The 15,000-nt window shown below is 46.1% G+C and overlaps 1 protein-coding gene across 1 annotated transcript in view; it reads right to left on the bottom strand.

The window, feature by feature from the left end:
• The window catches only part of LOC145396405 (uncharacterized), a 162,213-nt gene that overhangs the window by 12,490 nt on the left and 134,723 nt on the right, over nucleotides 1-15,000 (bottom strand). The window contains exon 4 of the mRNA XM_080269796.1: nucleotides 7,965-8,091. Within this exon, the coding sequence (XP_080125922.1) occupies nucleotides 7,965-8,091 (127 nt within the window). The remainder of the gene's footprint in view (nucleotides 1-7,964; nucleotides 8,092-15,000) is intronic.

Here is a 15,000-nt window from a genome sequence, read left to right as displayed (position 1 = left end):
CCTTCTCTTTCCTCTTCCTCTTCTCTCCCTCTTTCCTCCTCCTCTTCTCTCCCTCTTCCTCTTCCCTCTCTCTTTCCTCTTCCTCTTCTCTCCCTCCTTCCGCTTCCTTCCCCTTCTTCCTGATTCTTCATTCTTCCATCATCTTCCTTCACTACAATGTTGCCACACTTTTAGATGGGAATTGACGTACCGGCCCCTCAAAATTATCGATTTTTCGTTGGAATTATCGTACATCATCATGTTTGTAAACGCCTGATGTAGTCTATTTTAAAACGGTCGCCGATGCCTTGGTTATTTACTGAAAACTATTACAGTTATCTTCATAAGAAACGTCGTTTTGTAAGGTACTGACGTATACTCAGGTGTATATTTATCACCTTATGTTGTATTAGAATTAGAGCATACCATGAAAATCTCATAATGATAATATTACGGTAGTATAATCATATCCTTTATTACAAGAATAATACTTCCAGTAAAAGAAATAGCCTTAGTGCCAATCTAGAAAATCACTTTGACTAGCAACAGAATGCAGTCCACAGAACTTAAATAATTCATAGAAATGAGCTTACTCTTGCAGGTAATAACTCAGTAAGACCATGAAAAAAATATTTTCAGTGATGACCATCACATTAGCCCTTAAGAACCTCATCTGTCCAATTGTGGAACAACTGTACATGATTAGCTATGCGTGCCTCAAAATTCACTGCCATGCTAGCTTTCAACCCAAAATTATCGTACAAATCGTACGATAATAGAAAATCGTATCGTACATCGTACCAGAGGCAATATTATCGTAGGTATACGATAATTATCGTACGTGTGGCAACACTGCTTCACTATATTCCTATTCCTTCTTCACCTCTCTCCTCTCTCTCTCTCAGGACAGGCAGAGAAAAGACAATAAAAGACAGGGAATGACAGGGAGAGGACAACAAACACAGGACAGATAGACAGAGAAGGAACAGGAGAAATTAGGTAGGACAGAAGAGGACACTAAACAGGAGAGATAGACAGAAGGACAGGGCGATAGACAGTAGACAGAGAGGGGTGGATAGACAGGAAAGACAGATTAGAGAGGAGAGAGAAGGACAGCAACAGGAGAGAGAGACAGGACAGATAGATAAAACAGAGGGATGGATAGATAGAAGCGAAATTCCAGCACATAATTCCAAAGACTAAGGTGCTTATTACGTGTAGTTCCCTTGGCCTCACTCCTACGATAGATAGATGCTTCGATAGATAAATTTCTTGATAGATAGAGGCCTAGATACATAAAGCTAGTATCTATCTATCTATCTGTCTATCTGTCCGTCTATCTATCTATCTATCATCATCACTGTGAGTGTGAGGAATATACTGTGGTTGAGTTGATGGTGTGTGTGTGTGTGTGTGTGTGTGTGTGAGAGAGAGAGAGAGAGAGAGAGAGAGAAAGAGGTATATTCGTGTGTGCGTATATATGTATGTACGTGTGTGTGTGTGTGTGTGTGTGTGTGTGTGTGTGTGTGTGTGTGTGTGTGTGTGAGAGAGAGAGAGAGAGAGAGAGAGAGAGAGAGAGAGAGAGAGAGAGAATTAAGACTCCCATACATCCATACGTACACATATATAACCATGTACTCATATATCCATGTGCGTATGTGTATGCACGTAATCCAAGAACGTACAGAAAGTGTTTTGTGAAGGAAGGACAAAAATAAATGACCCTTTTAAAGATAATACGTTGAAAGCGATTTTTTTTTATGTAAGAAGGAGCTGTGTTAAGAATTTGCAATGAGGGTAGTGAGTTCCATGACGCCTTGCAACATTGCGATAGTGCTTGCTGCATAGGAGGGACAAGTGCTCGTAGGCCCTTCTGGACCCTCGCACTTGCTCCTGCGGAGGGCTCTCACGTTTATGTGCTGTTCTATCGTGTTATTTGCAGCTTCGGGAATGGAACCCAAGTTGTCCGAGCGCAGGTCCAAAATACACACACAGACACACACACACACACACACACACACACACACGGCTACTGCTATAGTATATTTTAGTTGTACCTCTGGGCAAAAAATTCTACGGAGATCCTATGCCGGGTTTCGGGAGCGGCGTTTTTTGGTCAAAATGTGATCGCCTATTAAATATAGTAAAAGTTTTGCAATCGTGATGGGACCAAGTTTTTTCACATCAGTAATTTTTTGCGATTTTTGTGCCAATTTTGGTGCGATTTGATTGTGTAGTTTCGGCTGCCCAAAACACACACACACACACACATACACACACACACACACACACACACACACACACACACGGCTAGTGCTATAGTATATTAGATTATGTTGGTAATGAGCTGGGGGAGAGAGAGAGGGAAGATAGTGCTGATGTGGCTTGTTTGATATCATTATTATTATTATTATTATTATTATTATTATTTATCATTCCTAGCTCGTAACTGAGGCTTATCTTTATCATTTATCACTGGAAGGAAGGTAGGGTAGATGGAAGGAAGGAAGGAAGGATGGATGGAAAGGAAGGAAGGAACGAAGAAACGAAGGAAGGAAGGAAGGAGGGAGGGAAGAAAGGATGGAAGGAAAGATGGATGGATGGAAGGAGAGAAGGAAGAAAGGAGAGAAGGCTGAATGGATGGATGAATGGATGGGTGGAAGGAAGGAAGGAAGGGAGGAAGGATGGATGGATGGATGGATGGATGGAAGAAATGAATGAATGAATGAAGGAAGGAAGGATGGATGGATGGATGAATGGAAGCAGGGAAAGAAGAAAGGAAGGAAAGAAGGAAGAAAGAAAGGAAGGACGGATGGATAGAAGGAAGAAGGGAAGGAAGGAAGGGAAAACACAGGAAAAAAAGCAGGAAAAACAAACTCACTCTAGGTACACACACGAGGGTACGATGGTGAAAACTGATAGCCAGACGAACAATGTCCTTGGAATCAATAGGGTTTTTTCTTACTTTTCCTGTCGCTGGATGGGTACCTACACGTGGTGACATTGCGGCGTCCACCCAGGGGCCAAACCACCTCACAGTCCCCCGCACCTCGCCGTGGGAAGGGCTCTAGTTCAGTCTTAATGAGGCGCTGTCTGTCCCATGGGAGCGCCGGATCCCTACACGGTGATTGTACTGTCTATCTATCTATTGCCAGACGCCTTAATCCCAGAAGGGGTGGCCACAAACAAATCGCCTCCATGTCGCCCTGTCCCTTGCCATTTCACTGCCCTGCTCCAAGCTCACACCCCCCTCTCTCATATACCTCTCCACTCCATCCCTCCATCTCATCCTTGGCCTCCCCCTTCCCCAAAATCCTTCCAATATCGCCATACTCTACATATACAAAAGGACATTAACCAGCCATATCCGAGAATAAATCGCTGTGGAACAGGTGCTAGGGAGCCTCCTTAACCGACGAGAACACAAGCCAAGAACTCCAGAAGAACAGAAGAACTCCTGACCGTTCTTTCCCCCCGCGTGCTTCTCTGCTCGCCTTCGTCTTGTTGTGGTCTGTGAGATGCGGTTTTGCCTTCTCCACCCCGATTTTTGCGTTGTTAGCGAACCTCTCTCTCTCTCTCTCTCTCTCTCTCTCTCTCTCTCTCTCCTGTTTCATAGTCTGTTTTTGCCTGTCTCATTTATTTTTTTTCATTCATTCTCTTCAGCACCCGTCTGGCAGCAAACTCTCATCCCTTTTCTGTCCAACTCTCTAATGCAAGAGTTAACCGTTACTCCCAGTCTTTCATTTATGCAACAGGTCAACTCTGGAACTGTCTTCCTCTGTCTGTATTTCCTACTGCCTATGATCTCCAGTCTTTCAAACGCAGTGTGTCCAGGCATCTCAAAATGATCGGATCTTGAATTTGGCTCTCTATTGTATTTTGTTTTTCTCTTGGGGGGAACTGTTACTGCGGGGACATGGCCTTTGGTTCCTTCTTCCTCGCATAAAGAAAAAAAAAAGCTTTCTCTGTCTGTCTGTCTGTCTCTCTCTCTCTCTCTCTCTCTCTCTCTCTCTCTCTCTCTCTCTGTGGTCTGTCTTACGCGCTTCTTCTAGTGACAGGTTTCACTCATCCAGATCTGCTTTACGTGCGAGGTCACCTGAGCACACCTGGGCAGACCTACCTGGGTTTTTGAAGGCACGTGTAAAACTGATATTGCTTGAGAATGGTTTATTATTATTATTATTATTATTATTATTATTATTATTATTACTATTACCATCATCGTCATTGTCTTTTAACTCACTTCATCATCATCATCACCATCATCATCATCACCATCATCATCATCATCATCATCACCATCATCATCATCATCATCATCATCATCATCATCATCACCATCATCATCATCATCATCATCATCATCACCATCATCATCATCATCATCATCACCATCATCATCATCATCATCACCATCACCATCATCATCATCATCATCATCATCATCATCATCATCATCATCATCACCATCATCATCATCATCACCATCATCATCATCATCATCACCATCATCATCATCATCATCACCATCACCATCATCATCATCATCATCATCATCATCATCATCATCATCACCATCATCATCATCATCACCATCATCATCATCACCATCATCATCATCATCATCACCATCATCATCATCATCATCATCATCATAGCAAACAAAATGAGAGAACTTCGAAATAAATAAAAAAGAGCAAGACCCCCCCCCTAAAAATAAGTGTGTGTGTGTGTGTGTGTGTGTGTGTGTGCGCGTGTGCGTGTGTGTGTGTGTGCGTGTGTGTGTGTGTGTGTGTGTGTGTGTGTGTGTGTGTGTGTGTGTGTGTGTGTGTAGTAAAAAAACAGAGCCACCAAAACACTGTATCGTACTGTGTGTGTGTGTGTGTGTGTGTGTGTGTGTGTGTGTGTGTGTGTGTGTGTGTGTGTGTGTGTCCTGGGTACGAACACGTGGACATTATGGACATGGGGAACACAGAAAAAAATCTTAACCCATTCATGCACCTGAGTTTTTTTTTTAATTGAAGTGGAAAAGGTACCAAAGGCTGAGAGTTCGCAAAAATTATTCCCTCTATGAAAACACACACACACACACACACACACACACACACACACACACACACACACACACACACACACACACACAGACTCTCTCTCTCTCTCTCTCTCTCTCTCACACACACACACACACACACACACACACATCATGCGGTCATCATTATCGTGTAGAGTTTTCGTGTTTTTCTCATTTTTTCATGCCGGGAAGCCTCACAACAACCCTGCATCGCCAAGGACATGTGAGAAGGGTTGATAAGAGGCTGGTGGAGTGGCCTGTGAGTCACCCATGTCCCTACCACACCACCACACCACCGACAGCACCAACAAAACAACGCCCTGTCACAACACCACACCACCACAGGCCTACATACCAACACACTACCCTGCCACACCTCTCTTAACACCCCACCACACCACTACCACCACACCACCCTACCACATCACCACTGACAGCAACAAAACAACGCCCTACCACAACACACCACCACAGTCCTCCTATATCAGCACACCACCCTGCCACACCTCTCTCAACACCCCACCACACCACCACACCATCACCACACCACCACACCACCGACAGCAACAACAAAACAATGCCCTACCACAACGGCACACCACCACAGGCCTACTTACCAACACACTACCCTGCCACATCGCTCTCAGCACCCCACCACACCACCACACCATCACCACACCACCACACCACCGACAGGAACAACATAACAACGCCCTACCACAACATCACACCACCACAGGCCTACATACCAGCACACCACCCTGCCACACCTCTCTTAGCACCCCACCACACCACCCTACCCCATCACCACTGACAGCAACAACAACACAACGCCCTACCACAACACACCACCACAGTCTTACTATATCAGCACACTACCCTGCACACCTCTCAACACCCCACCACACCACCACCACAACACACCATCACCACACACGTCAGCTACCATCGCCCCATCCTACCACAGTTACCAGCATCCCACCACACTACACCGCCACCACACTACTACTCTGACATTACTCCACCGCATCACCACCACTACCACAACACCATCCCACCACACAACTATCCTCACCACAGTACCACCACCACACCCTTATCCTACTACCACCACCACTATCACTACCACCACTACTAACACACATCTTTCTAGCACCGCCACCTCCACTACCACACACTGCCTTACAAACCACCTCCACCACAACCACACCCTCTACCACACCACACTACCCTCTAAACACGACTCCACCACACCTTTCCCCAACCACACCCATCACATCACACCACATTCTCCACACCACACCACCACCCTACCCCACCCCCTCTCACAACCCTTTCCCACCACACACCACACCACACCACAATCCCTCTCCCTCACAGTTCACACCACACCTTGACGTCCGGAACCTGTCATATGATTGACGTCCGGAACCTGTCATATGAAGACAGACTGAAAAGACTAAGTCTGCATTCGCTAGAGAGGCGTAGAGTAAGGGGAGACTTAATTGAGGTTTTTAAGTGGATGAATGGTATAAATAAGGGAGATATTAGCAAGGTACTTAAAGTGAGCATACAGGATAGAACTAGAAATAATGGTTTCAAACTAGAAAAATTCCGTTTCAGAAAGGAAATCGGTAGAAATTGGTTTGGTAATAGAGTAGTAGACGAATGGAATAAGCTACCTAGTAAAGTAGTTGCTGCCTCTTCCATTGAGAGTTTCAAGCATAGGCTAGATAAGCATATGACAAATAAGGGGTGGATATAGAATAAAGAAAATATTATAACCAATACTAATTCAAAAATAAATTTTCTTTTCAGGTTACACTATGATAGTCTCTATTCTCCTTTCACACTTTCCTGTAAAATGTCCACGCCAGTTTTTCTATACGGCGTGGTGTTCTTTCTGACTTTTTCCTGCCGGCTTCGGCTGGAGGGTTTGGAGGGCGGGGGAGAGCCTTCTTCTTTGCTATCCTTATCTCATTCTAGTAGTTCAGTTACTCTTCTAGGAGCTGCCTAGCATGGGCCAACCGGCCTACTGCAGTTATCCTCTCTTCTTATGTTCTATGTTCTTACACAGCCCACTCTTACTCATAACCCTTTCCCACCACACCCCTCACCACCACTCCATCTTATAACACCACAGCCCTCACTACACCACCACCACCACCACCATCACCACCACCACCACCACCACCACCACCCCACCACCACCACCACCACCACCACCACCACCACCACCACCACCACCATTATCATCATCATCATCATCATCATCATCACCATCACTACCACCACCACCACCACCACCACCACCATTATCATCATCACCACCACCACCAACACCACCATCATCACCACCACCACCGTCACCCTCACCACCACCATCCCCGCATCGAATGGAGCGAAACAGGACCCCAAATTAGGGAAAAAGGAGGTCTCTTGCCTTACAATTAACAAACAAAGAGCATACGTAAAAGCAATACCCCCTTCCAGTTCGGTCAAGTTTATGCAACACGGGATTAATATGCAAATGATATGCAATGAGGAGGAGAAACGGATAATGGGCGTGGGAGGAGCAGGGTGGAGCAGGGTGGAGAGAAGATGGAAAGAAGTGGAGGAGGAAGGATGGGGAATGAATGAATGAGTGGGTGAATGAGTGGCTGGCTCCCTTACTTACTTACTTACTCCCTCCCTCCCTCCCTCCCTCCCTCCCTCCCTCACTCAACATATCAAAAACACCGACCCATATCTCACTCCCTCCCTTCTTCCTTCCCTCCCTCCCTCACTCCCTCCCTCACCCACTCACTCCCTCCGTCACTCAACAAAGCAAAAACATACACCCATATCCCACTCCCTCCCTCCCTCACGCACGCACACACTTCCTCCCTCACGCACGCACGCACGCAATACTCACCCACATAATCAGGCGTGCCCAGTACCTCCCTCACGTCTCTGCCTGGAGTCAAAAGGCGGGAAATTTCAAAGTCACATAGCTTCACTGCACAGTCTGGAAAGTCGCCCATCAGCACCAGATTCTGAGGCTGTAGGGAGAGAGAGAGAAAATTTGGGTCATGGAGTTCGTAGCGCCGTTTTGAGAGCGATTTGTTTTGGTCCTTGTACCTGGATGTCTTGTGTTGTTGTTGGTGGTGGTGTTACTACTACTACTACTATTATTATTATTAATATTATTAGTCGTAGTAGTAAGAGTAGTAGTAGCAGTAATAGTAGTAGTAGAAGTAGTAGTAGTAGTAGTAGTAATAGTAATAGTAGTAGTAGTGGTAGTAGTAGTAGTAGTAGTAGTAGTAGTAGTAGTAGTAGTAGTTGTTGTTGTTGTTCTTGTTCTTCTTCTTATCAGAATCTGAGGCCGTAAGGAGAGAGAGAGAGAAATGGTGCGGTTAGGAGGTTTGTAGCGCTGTTATGTAAGCGATTTATTTTGTCTATTACACCTTGATGCAGCTTCATTTCTGTGTGTGTGTGTGTGTGTGTGTGTGTGTGTGTGTGTGTGTGTGTGTGTGTGGAAAGAGAGAGAGAGAGAGAGAGAGAGAGAGAGAGAGAGAGAGAGAGAGACTCCACCACCGTCCTTTCGGGGGACAGGGAAGTGACTGAGGGACGTGTGTATAACCAGGCAGCTCCACCACCCAGTTATATCAGTGCCACCACGTGAAGGCCTCCCTCTCTAACACACAAAACCAAAAATAGATAGAAAAAAATAGATAGAAAAATTGTCCCAGTGGCCAAAAAAAGAAAGAAAATCAATATATCTTTTCTGAAATGTCCTTCGCCTGAAAAATTCGAATCCCAAAACAAAGAAAATTCAATCCATCGTTTCTTCCTCTTTCAGTAAAAAAAATAGATAAATAGATAGATACATAGATGGATAGATAGATAGATAGATCGTGGAGATAGACCTTGAAGGAATAAAACGAATGTAAGGTGAGGAGAAGAAGCCCCAGCACGAGATGGACCAAAGGACATGAATGTAAACAAAGGGACCAGATAAGAGTGAGACGGGCCATTCCTTCCCTGATGTACCGCGACCTTTTACCACACTCCACCACACTCCACCACACCCTACCACACTTTGCCACACTCCACCACACCCTGCCACACTTTGCCACACTCCACCACACACTACCACACTTTGCCACACTCCACCACACCCTACCACACTTTGCCACACTCCACCACACCCTGCCACACTTTGCCACACTCCACCACACACTACCACACTTTGCCACACTTTACCACACTCCACCACACCCTACCACACTTTGCCACACTCCACCACACCCTACCACACTTTGCCACACTCCACCACACCCTACCACACTTTGCCACACTCCACCACACCCTACCACACTGCCACACTCCACCACACCCTACCACACTTTGCCACACTCCACCACACCCTACCACACTTTGCCACACTCCACCACACACTACCACACTCCACCACACCCTAGTAGCCACACTTTGCCACACTCCACCACACACTACCACACTTTGCCACACTCCACCACACACTACCACACTGCACCACACCCTACCACACTTTGCCACACTCCACCACACACTACCATACTGCACCACACCTCTTACCACACTCTCTACCACACTCTTCTTCTCTCCAACATCCTCACTTTCTACCACAGTCCGCCTCTTTCTACCACTCCCTACCACACTCCACCACACCTCCAAGCACCACAACACCCTAAAGAACACCATGACGGAGAGAGAGAGAGAGAGAGAGAGAGAGAGAGAGAGAGAGAGAGAGAGAGAGAGAGAGATAAAGGAAAGACGCACTATCCCTTCACTCTTCCCTGTCTGATGTACCTAACCTCCCCACCACACCTTCACCACACTCCCTACCACACTACCACACTCCTTGCCACACTACAACTCTAGCACCATCGCCTACCACACTCTACTATGTCTGTCTGTCTCTCTTTCTGTCTCTGTCTGTCTGTCTGTCTGTCTGTCTCTCTTTCTTTTTCTCATTCTCTCTCTGATTCTGTCTGTCTGTCTGTCTCTCTCTCTCTCTTTCTTTTTCTAATTCTCTCTCTGATTCTGTCTGTCTCTCTGTCTGTCTCCCTCTGTCTGTCTGTCTGTCTGTCTGTCTTTCTCTCTCATGTCAACTATTTTCCTGTCTCCTCTTCTGTTACCTCTCTCTCTCTCTCTCTCTCTCTCTCTCTCTCTCTCTCTCTCTCTCTCTCTCTCTCTCTCTCTCTCTCTCTCTCAGACAAATGACCTCATCAGCAGTAAATTACTAGGCAATTACTGGCTTCATACTGCCACTGAACTGCGTGATAAAGGGATATCTATGGCTGGGAGGGAGGGAGGAAGGAGGGAGGGAAGAAGAGGAGGAGGGAGGGAGGAAAGAAGAGGAGGAGGGAGGGAGAAAAGAAGAGGAGGAGGGAGAGAGGGAAGGAAGAAGAAGTAGAAGGAGGAAGGATGAAAGGGAGGAAGGGAGAAGGGTGGTGTAGATGTGGGGGAAGGAAAGAGGAAAGAAGAAGGAGAGGGAGGGAAGGAGGAGAGATATGGAGAGAGGGAGGGAGGGAAAGAGGGAGGAAAGAAGAGGAGGAGGGAGGGAGAGAGGGAAGGAGGGAAACAGGGAGGGAGGAAGAAGTGGAGGGAGGGAGGATGAAAGGAAGGAAGGGAGAAGAATGTAGTTGATTTGGAGGAAGAAGATGGGAAGGGAGGGAAGGGAGGAAAGAAGGAGAGATGTGGAGAGAGGGAGGAAAGGAGGAGAGGTATGAAGGCGGGAGGGAGGGAGGGAGGAGAGGAGAGAAAGAAGAAAGGAGGATTTTACCGTTCAAGAAGGGAAGAAGGGTTGTAGAGAAGGAAGGAAGGATGGCAGGAAGGAGTGTGTATGTGTAGGAAGGAAGGAAGGAAGGAAGAAAGGAAGGTAGGAAAGTAGAAGTGGAAGGAGGAAGGGAGGAGAAACAGAGGAAGCTAACACAGAAAAGGAAAAAGAGAGAAGAGAAAGAAGGAAGGAGGAAGAGGAAGGATGGAAAGAATAAATGAAGGAAGGAAGGAAGGATGGAAGGATCGAAGATGAGGAGAAAAGAGACGAGAAGAGGAAGAAGTAGGAGAAGAGAGAAATGAAGAGTTTTGTAAGGTGTGAGAGAGAGAGAGAGAGAGAGAGAGAGAGAGAGAGAGAGAGAGAGAGAGAGAGAGAGTACAATGCCTGATAGACATGAAAGGAAAAGGGACGATAGATAACAGTGAGAGGAACAGGACATGGATTTATAAAAGTTCTTAATATTCCCTAACATCTTTTCCATAGCGATTTATTTTGCATGTTATATCTCAATGTCTTCTTTTATTGTTATACATGAGAAATAGATAGAACGGGTAGGCAGATAAATAGACACAATGAAATACTGAGCATGAGAGAGAGAGAGAGAGAGAGAGAGAGAGAGAGATGCAATAGAACAGAGGACAAAAAAAGTTGACATGAATGAAAGAGAGAGAGAGAGAGAGAGAGAGAGAGAGAGAGAGAGAGAGATTCTTCGTCAGGTTATAAAGAGTGCACTGTACTCTTTTTACTCTAACTTGGCCTAAAATTGCCATCCCTCCATCTTGATTGCTGAGTTGTAACAATAGATTAACACTAGAATATGCTTCTAGTCACGATGAAGTGCTATAGGAAGGATGTAGAGCCGTAGTATTGTCTTTTTCTGCCACTGAGCTACGTGAAATAAGCTGCCAAAGGACGAAAATCTGGGCCAAGTTAAGGTGAAAGGAGTATAGTCACGAAGAAGTGCTATGGGAAGGATGTAGAGCCGTAGTATTGTCTTTTTCTGCCACTGAGCTACGTGAAATAAGCTGCCAAAGGACGAAAATCTGGGCCAAGTTAAGGTGAAAGGAGTCTAGTCACGAAGAAGTGCTATGGGAAGGATGTAGAGCCATAGTATTGTCTTTTTCTGCCACTGAGCTACGTGAAATAAGCTGCCAAAGAACGAAAATCTGGGCCAAGTTAAGGTGTGTGTGTGTGTGTGTGTGTGTGTGTGTGTGTGTGTGTGTGTGTGTGTGTGTGTGCCTTGACCTTTCGTATATGTACACATGTAATTGGACGTGATCGTGGAACAATATGTAAATAAGTGTGTGTGTGTGTGTGTGTGTGTGTGTGTGTGTGGAGATCTAGCTACAATCGCCAATGGACATGCATCACGGCTACCTTGTCATTTCAACTCATTTCCAACGCCTTCCTTCACTCATGTCTGCCCCACCGACAAACATCTCATTATCTCAAGGTTAAGTGTACCAAATGCTCGATCTCTAGCACCCATTGTTGCTGTCCCAGGTGCATATGTCGCCAACTGTACATACCTATCCTTGTAGCGTCCAGAAAAAGTCGGTAACTGTATTTTATCAAGTACCAACTGCTCGATCTCTGGCATTTATTGATCCGGTACCGGGCTTATATGTTCCCAGTTGTACATGTGAACAGAAAAAGTCGGTATCTGTATTTTGTCAAGTACCAGCTGCTCGATCTCTGGCAGACACTGATGCTGTACCACGTTTATAAGTCCCCAGCTGTAGTTTGTCACGTACCAGCTGCTCGATCTCTGGCAGACACTGATGCTGTACCACGTTTATAAGTCCCCAGCTGTATTTTGTCACGTATCAGCTGCTCGATCTCTGGCAGACACTGATGCTGTACCACGTTTATAAGTCCCCAGCTGTATTTTGTCACGTATCAGCTGCTCGATCTCTGGCACCCACCGATGCTGTACCAGGTTTATATGTCTCCAGCTGTATATACGTGCCTTGTAGCGTCAAAAAGGGATATTTATTGAGTATCGCGTTACCCAATTCTTCTGCCAAGGTGAAGTAACGCTGCCCTCATCCTACAGGTGACATTTACCCCTTCAGTACGACGCCCCACTTTTTTTAGAAACCGTCACTACCACACTACTATACACTACCACACATTACTATACACTACCACACATTACCACACACCACCGCACGCTACCACACACCACAGAGTACACTACCACACACTACCACACTACTATACACTACCACACACTACCACACTACTATACACTACCACACATTACCACACACTACTATACACTACCACACACCACCACACACACTACGACACCCTACCACACACTACCAAACACCACTACTACATTCTCGGAGGCACTTCTCTACGCACTTTCATATTCTTAAACGCTCTTCTACACTCCACTACACCGTACCACTCTCTACCACACACCACCACACCGTACCACTCCCTACCACACCGTACCACTCTCTACCACACTCCACCACACTCCATTATACCCCAAATCTAAATAAAGCGAGGCAAAGTTAAATTAAGGAAGGCAGAGTAAAACAATGCACTCTGTCACTATACTCTTTTCATATTAACTTGGCCCAGATATTCGTCCATTTGAGGCTTATTTCACGTAGCTCAGTGCCGGAAGAAGTCACCGTGCCTCTACATCCTTTACATAGCACTTCTTCGTGACTAGCATCATCTTCTACTGTTCCTATACTGTTACAAATCAGCATTCAAGATGGAGAGATGGCAATTTTAGGCCAAGTTAGAGTACGACAAGAAGTGGCGTCAACACACTATATATTATTATTATTATTATTATTATTATTATTATTATTGTTGTTGTTGTTGTTGCTTCAGGCTGTTCTGAAATGTGGACCCAGTGGACTGCAGGCTGAAGTTGCCCTCCTCCTGCAGTCCACCATCGTCCTTTTGGGGGATAGGGTGGGAGTTGAGGGACGTTTGTATAACCAGGCAGTGGATTTGGGATAGGGAGGGAGTTGAAGAGTTTGTATAGAGAATGAAAGACTGACTAAGAGGGTGTATGTAGGTGAAGTGGAGGGAGGGAGAGGGAGGGGAGACCGAGGATGAGGTGGAGGGATGGAGTTGAGAGGTATATGAGGGAGGGGGGAGTGAGTTGGAGGGAGGGCAGTCAAATGGTGGGTGACAGAGCGACTTGGAGGCGTTTTGTCTGCAGCCACCCTTTGCGGGATTAGGGTGTCGGGCTATAGATAGATAAAGATTGTATAGTGGAGTTGGAATAGGGAAGAAGTTGAAGAGTTTGTATACAAGGGCAGTGGATCCTATCTATCTAGCTATTGCCAGACGCCTTAATCCCGTAAAGGGTGGCCACAAATAAATCGCCTCCACGTCGCCCTGTTCCCCGCCATGTCACTGCCCTGCTCCAAGCTCACACCCCCTTCTCTCATATACCTCTCCACCCCATCCCTCCATCTCATCCTTGACCTTCTCCTCCCTCTCCCCCCCTCCACCTCACTCACATACACTCTCCTCGTCAGTCTCTCACTCTCCATCCTCTCCACATGGCAAAACCACCTCATTGTGTTTCTCCTAACGCTTCCTATCACATCCACATCCACACCACGACACTCCTTCACTTCCTCATTTGTCAGTCTGTCTCTCCATGTAACTCCACATCCACATCCACATCACGACACTCCTTCACTTCCTCATTTGTCAGTCTGTCTCTCCATGTAACTCCAAATGCTCCGCCCGTTAATATCAGTGCCACTACATGAAGGCGTCCCTGTCCTGAACCATTATGGGAACTAAGAGCTGGGTGTTCAAACTAAGCCCTGCCAACTAACAAACACAGTGAGGGACCAAAAACAAACACAAAAACAAAGGACGCACGCCTTCCGCCTCACGTCTGAACAGTTACTTGCGCGCGCACACACACACACACACACACACACACACACACACACACACACACACACACACAGGTGCAGACAAGCTTCATAATCCCTTCCATATCAAGACCCCAATATATTCACTGCCACGCACCACACACGTCCAGCTGACAGATGTAAACAATCCATCACCATGACAACCACTCGGCAAACAAAGATGGCGGCGATGTAAACAAAAGCAGTCAGGTGAGAAGAGTCGATATCTAAATGACTCGGAT

The sequence above is a fragment of the Coenobita brevimanus genome, chromosome 37 (assembly GCF_032717465.1).
Source record: "Coenobita brevimanus isolate Jiangsu-jjx chromosome 37, ASM3271746v2, whole genome shotgun sequence".
NCBI classification, from domain to species: Eukaryota; Metazoa; Arthropoda; class Malacostraca; order Decapoda; family Coenobitidae; genus Coenobita; species Coenobita brevimanus.
This window is presented reverse-complemented; position numbering and strand designations above follow the sequence as displayed.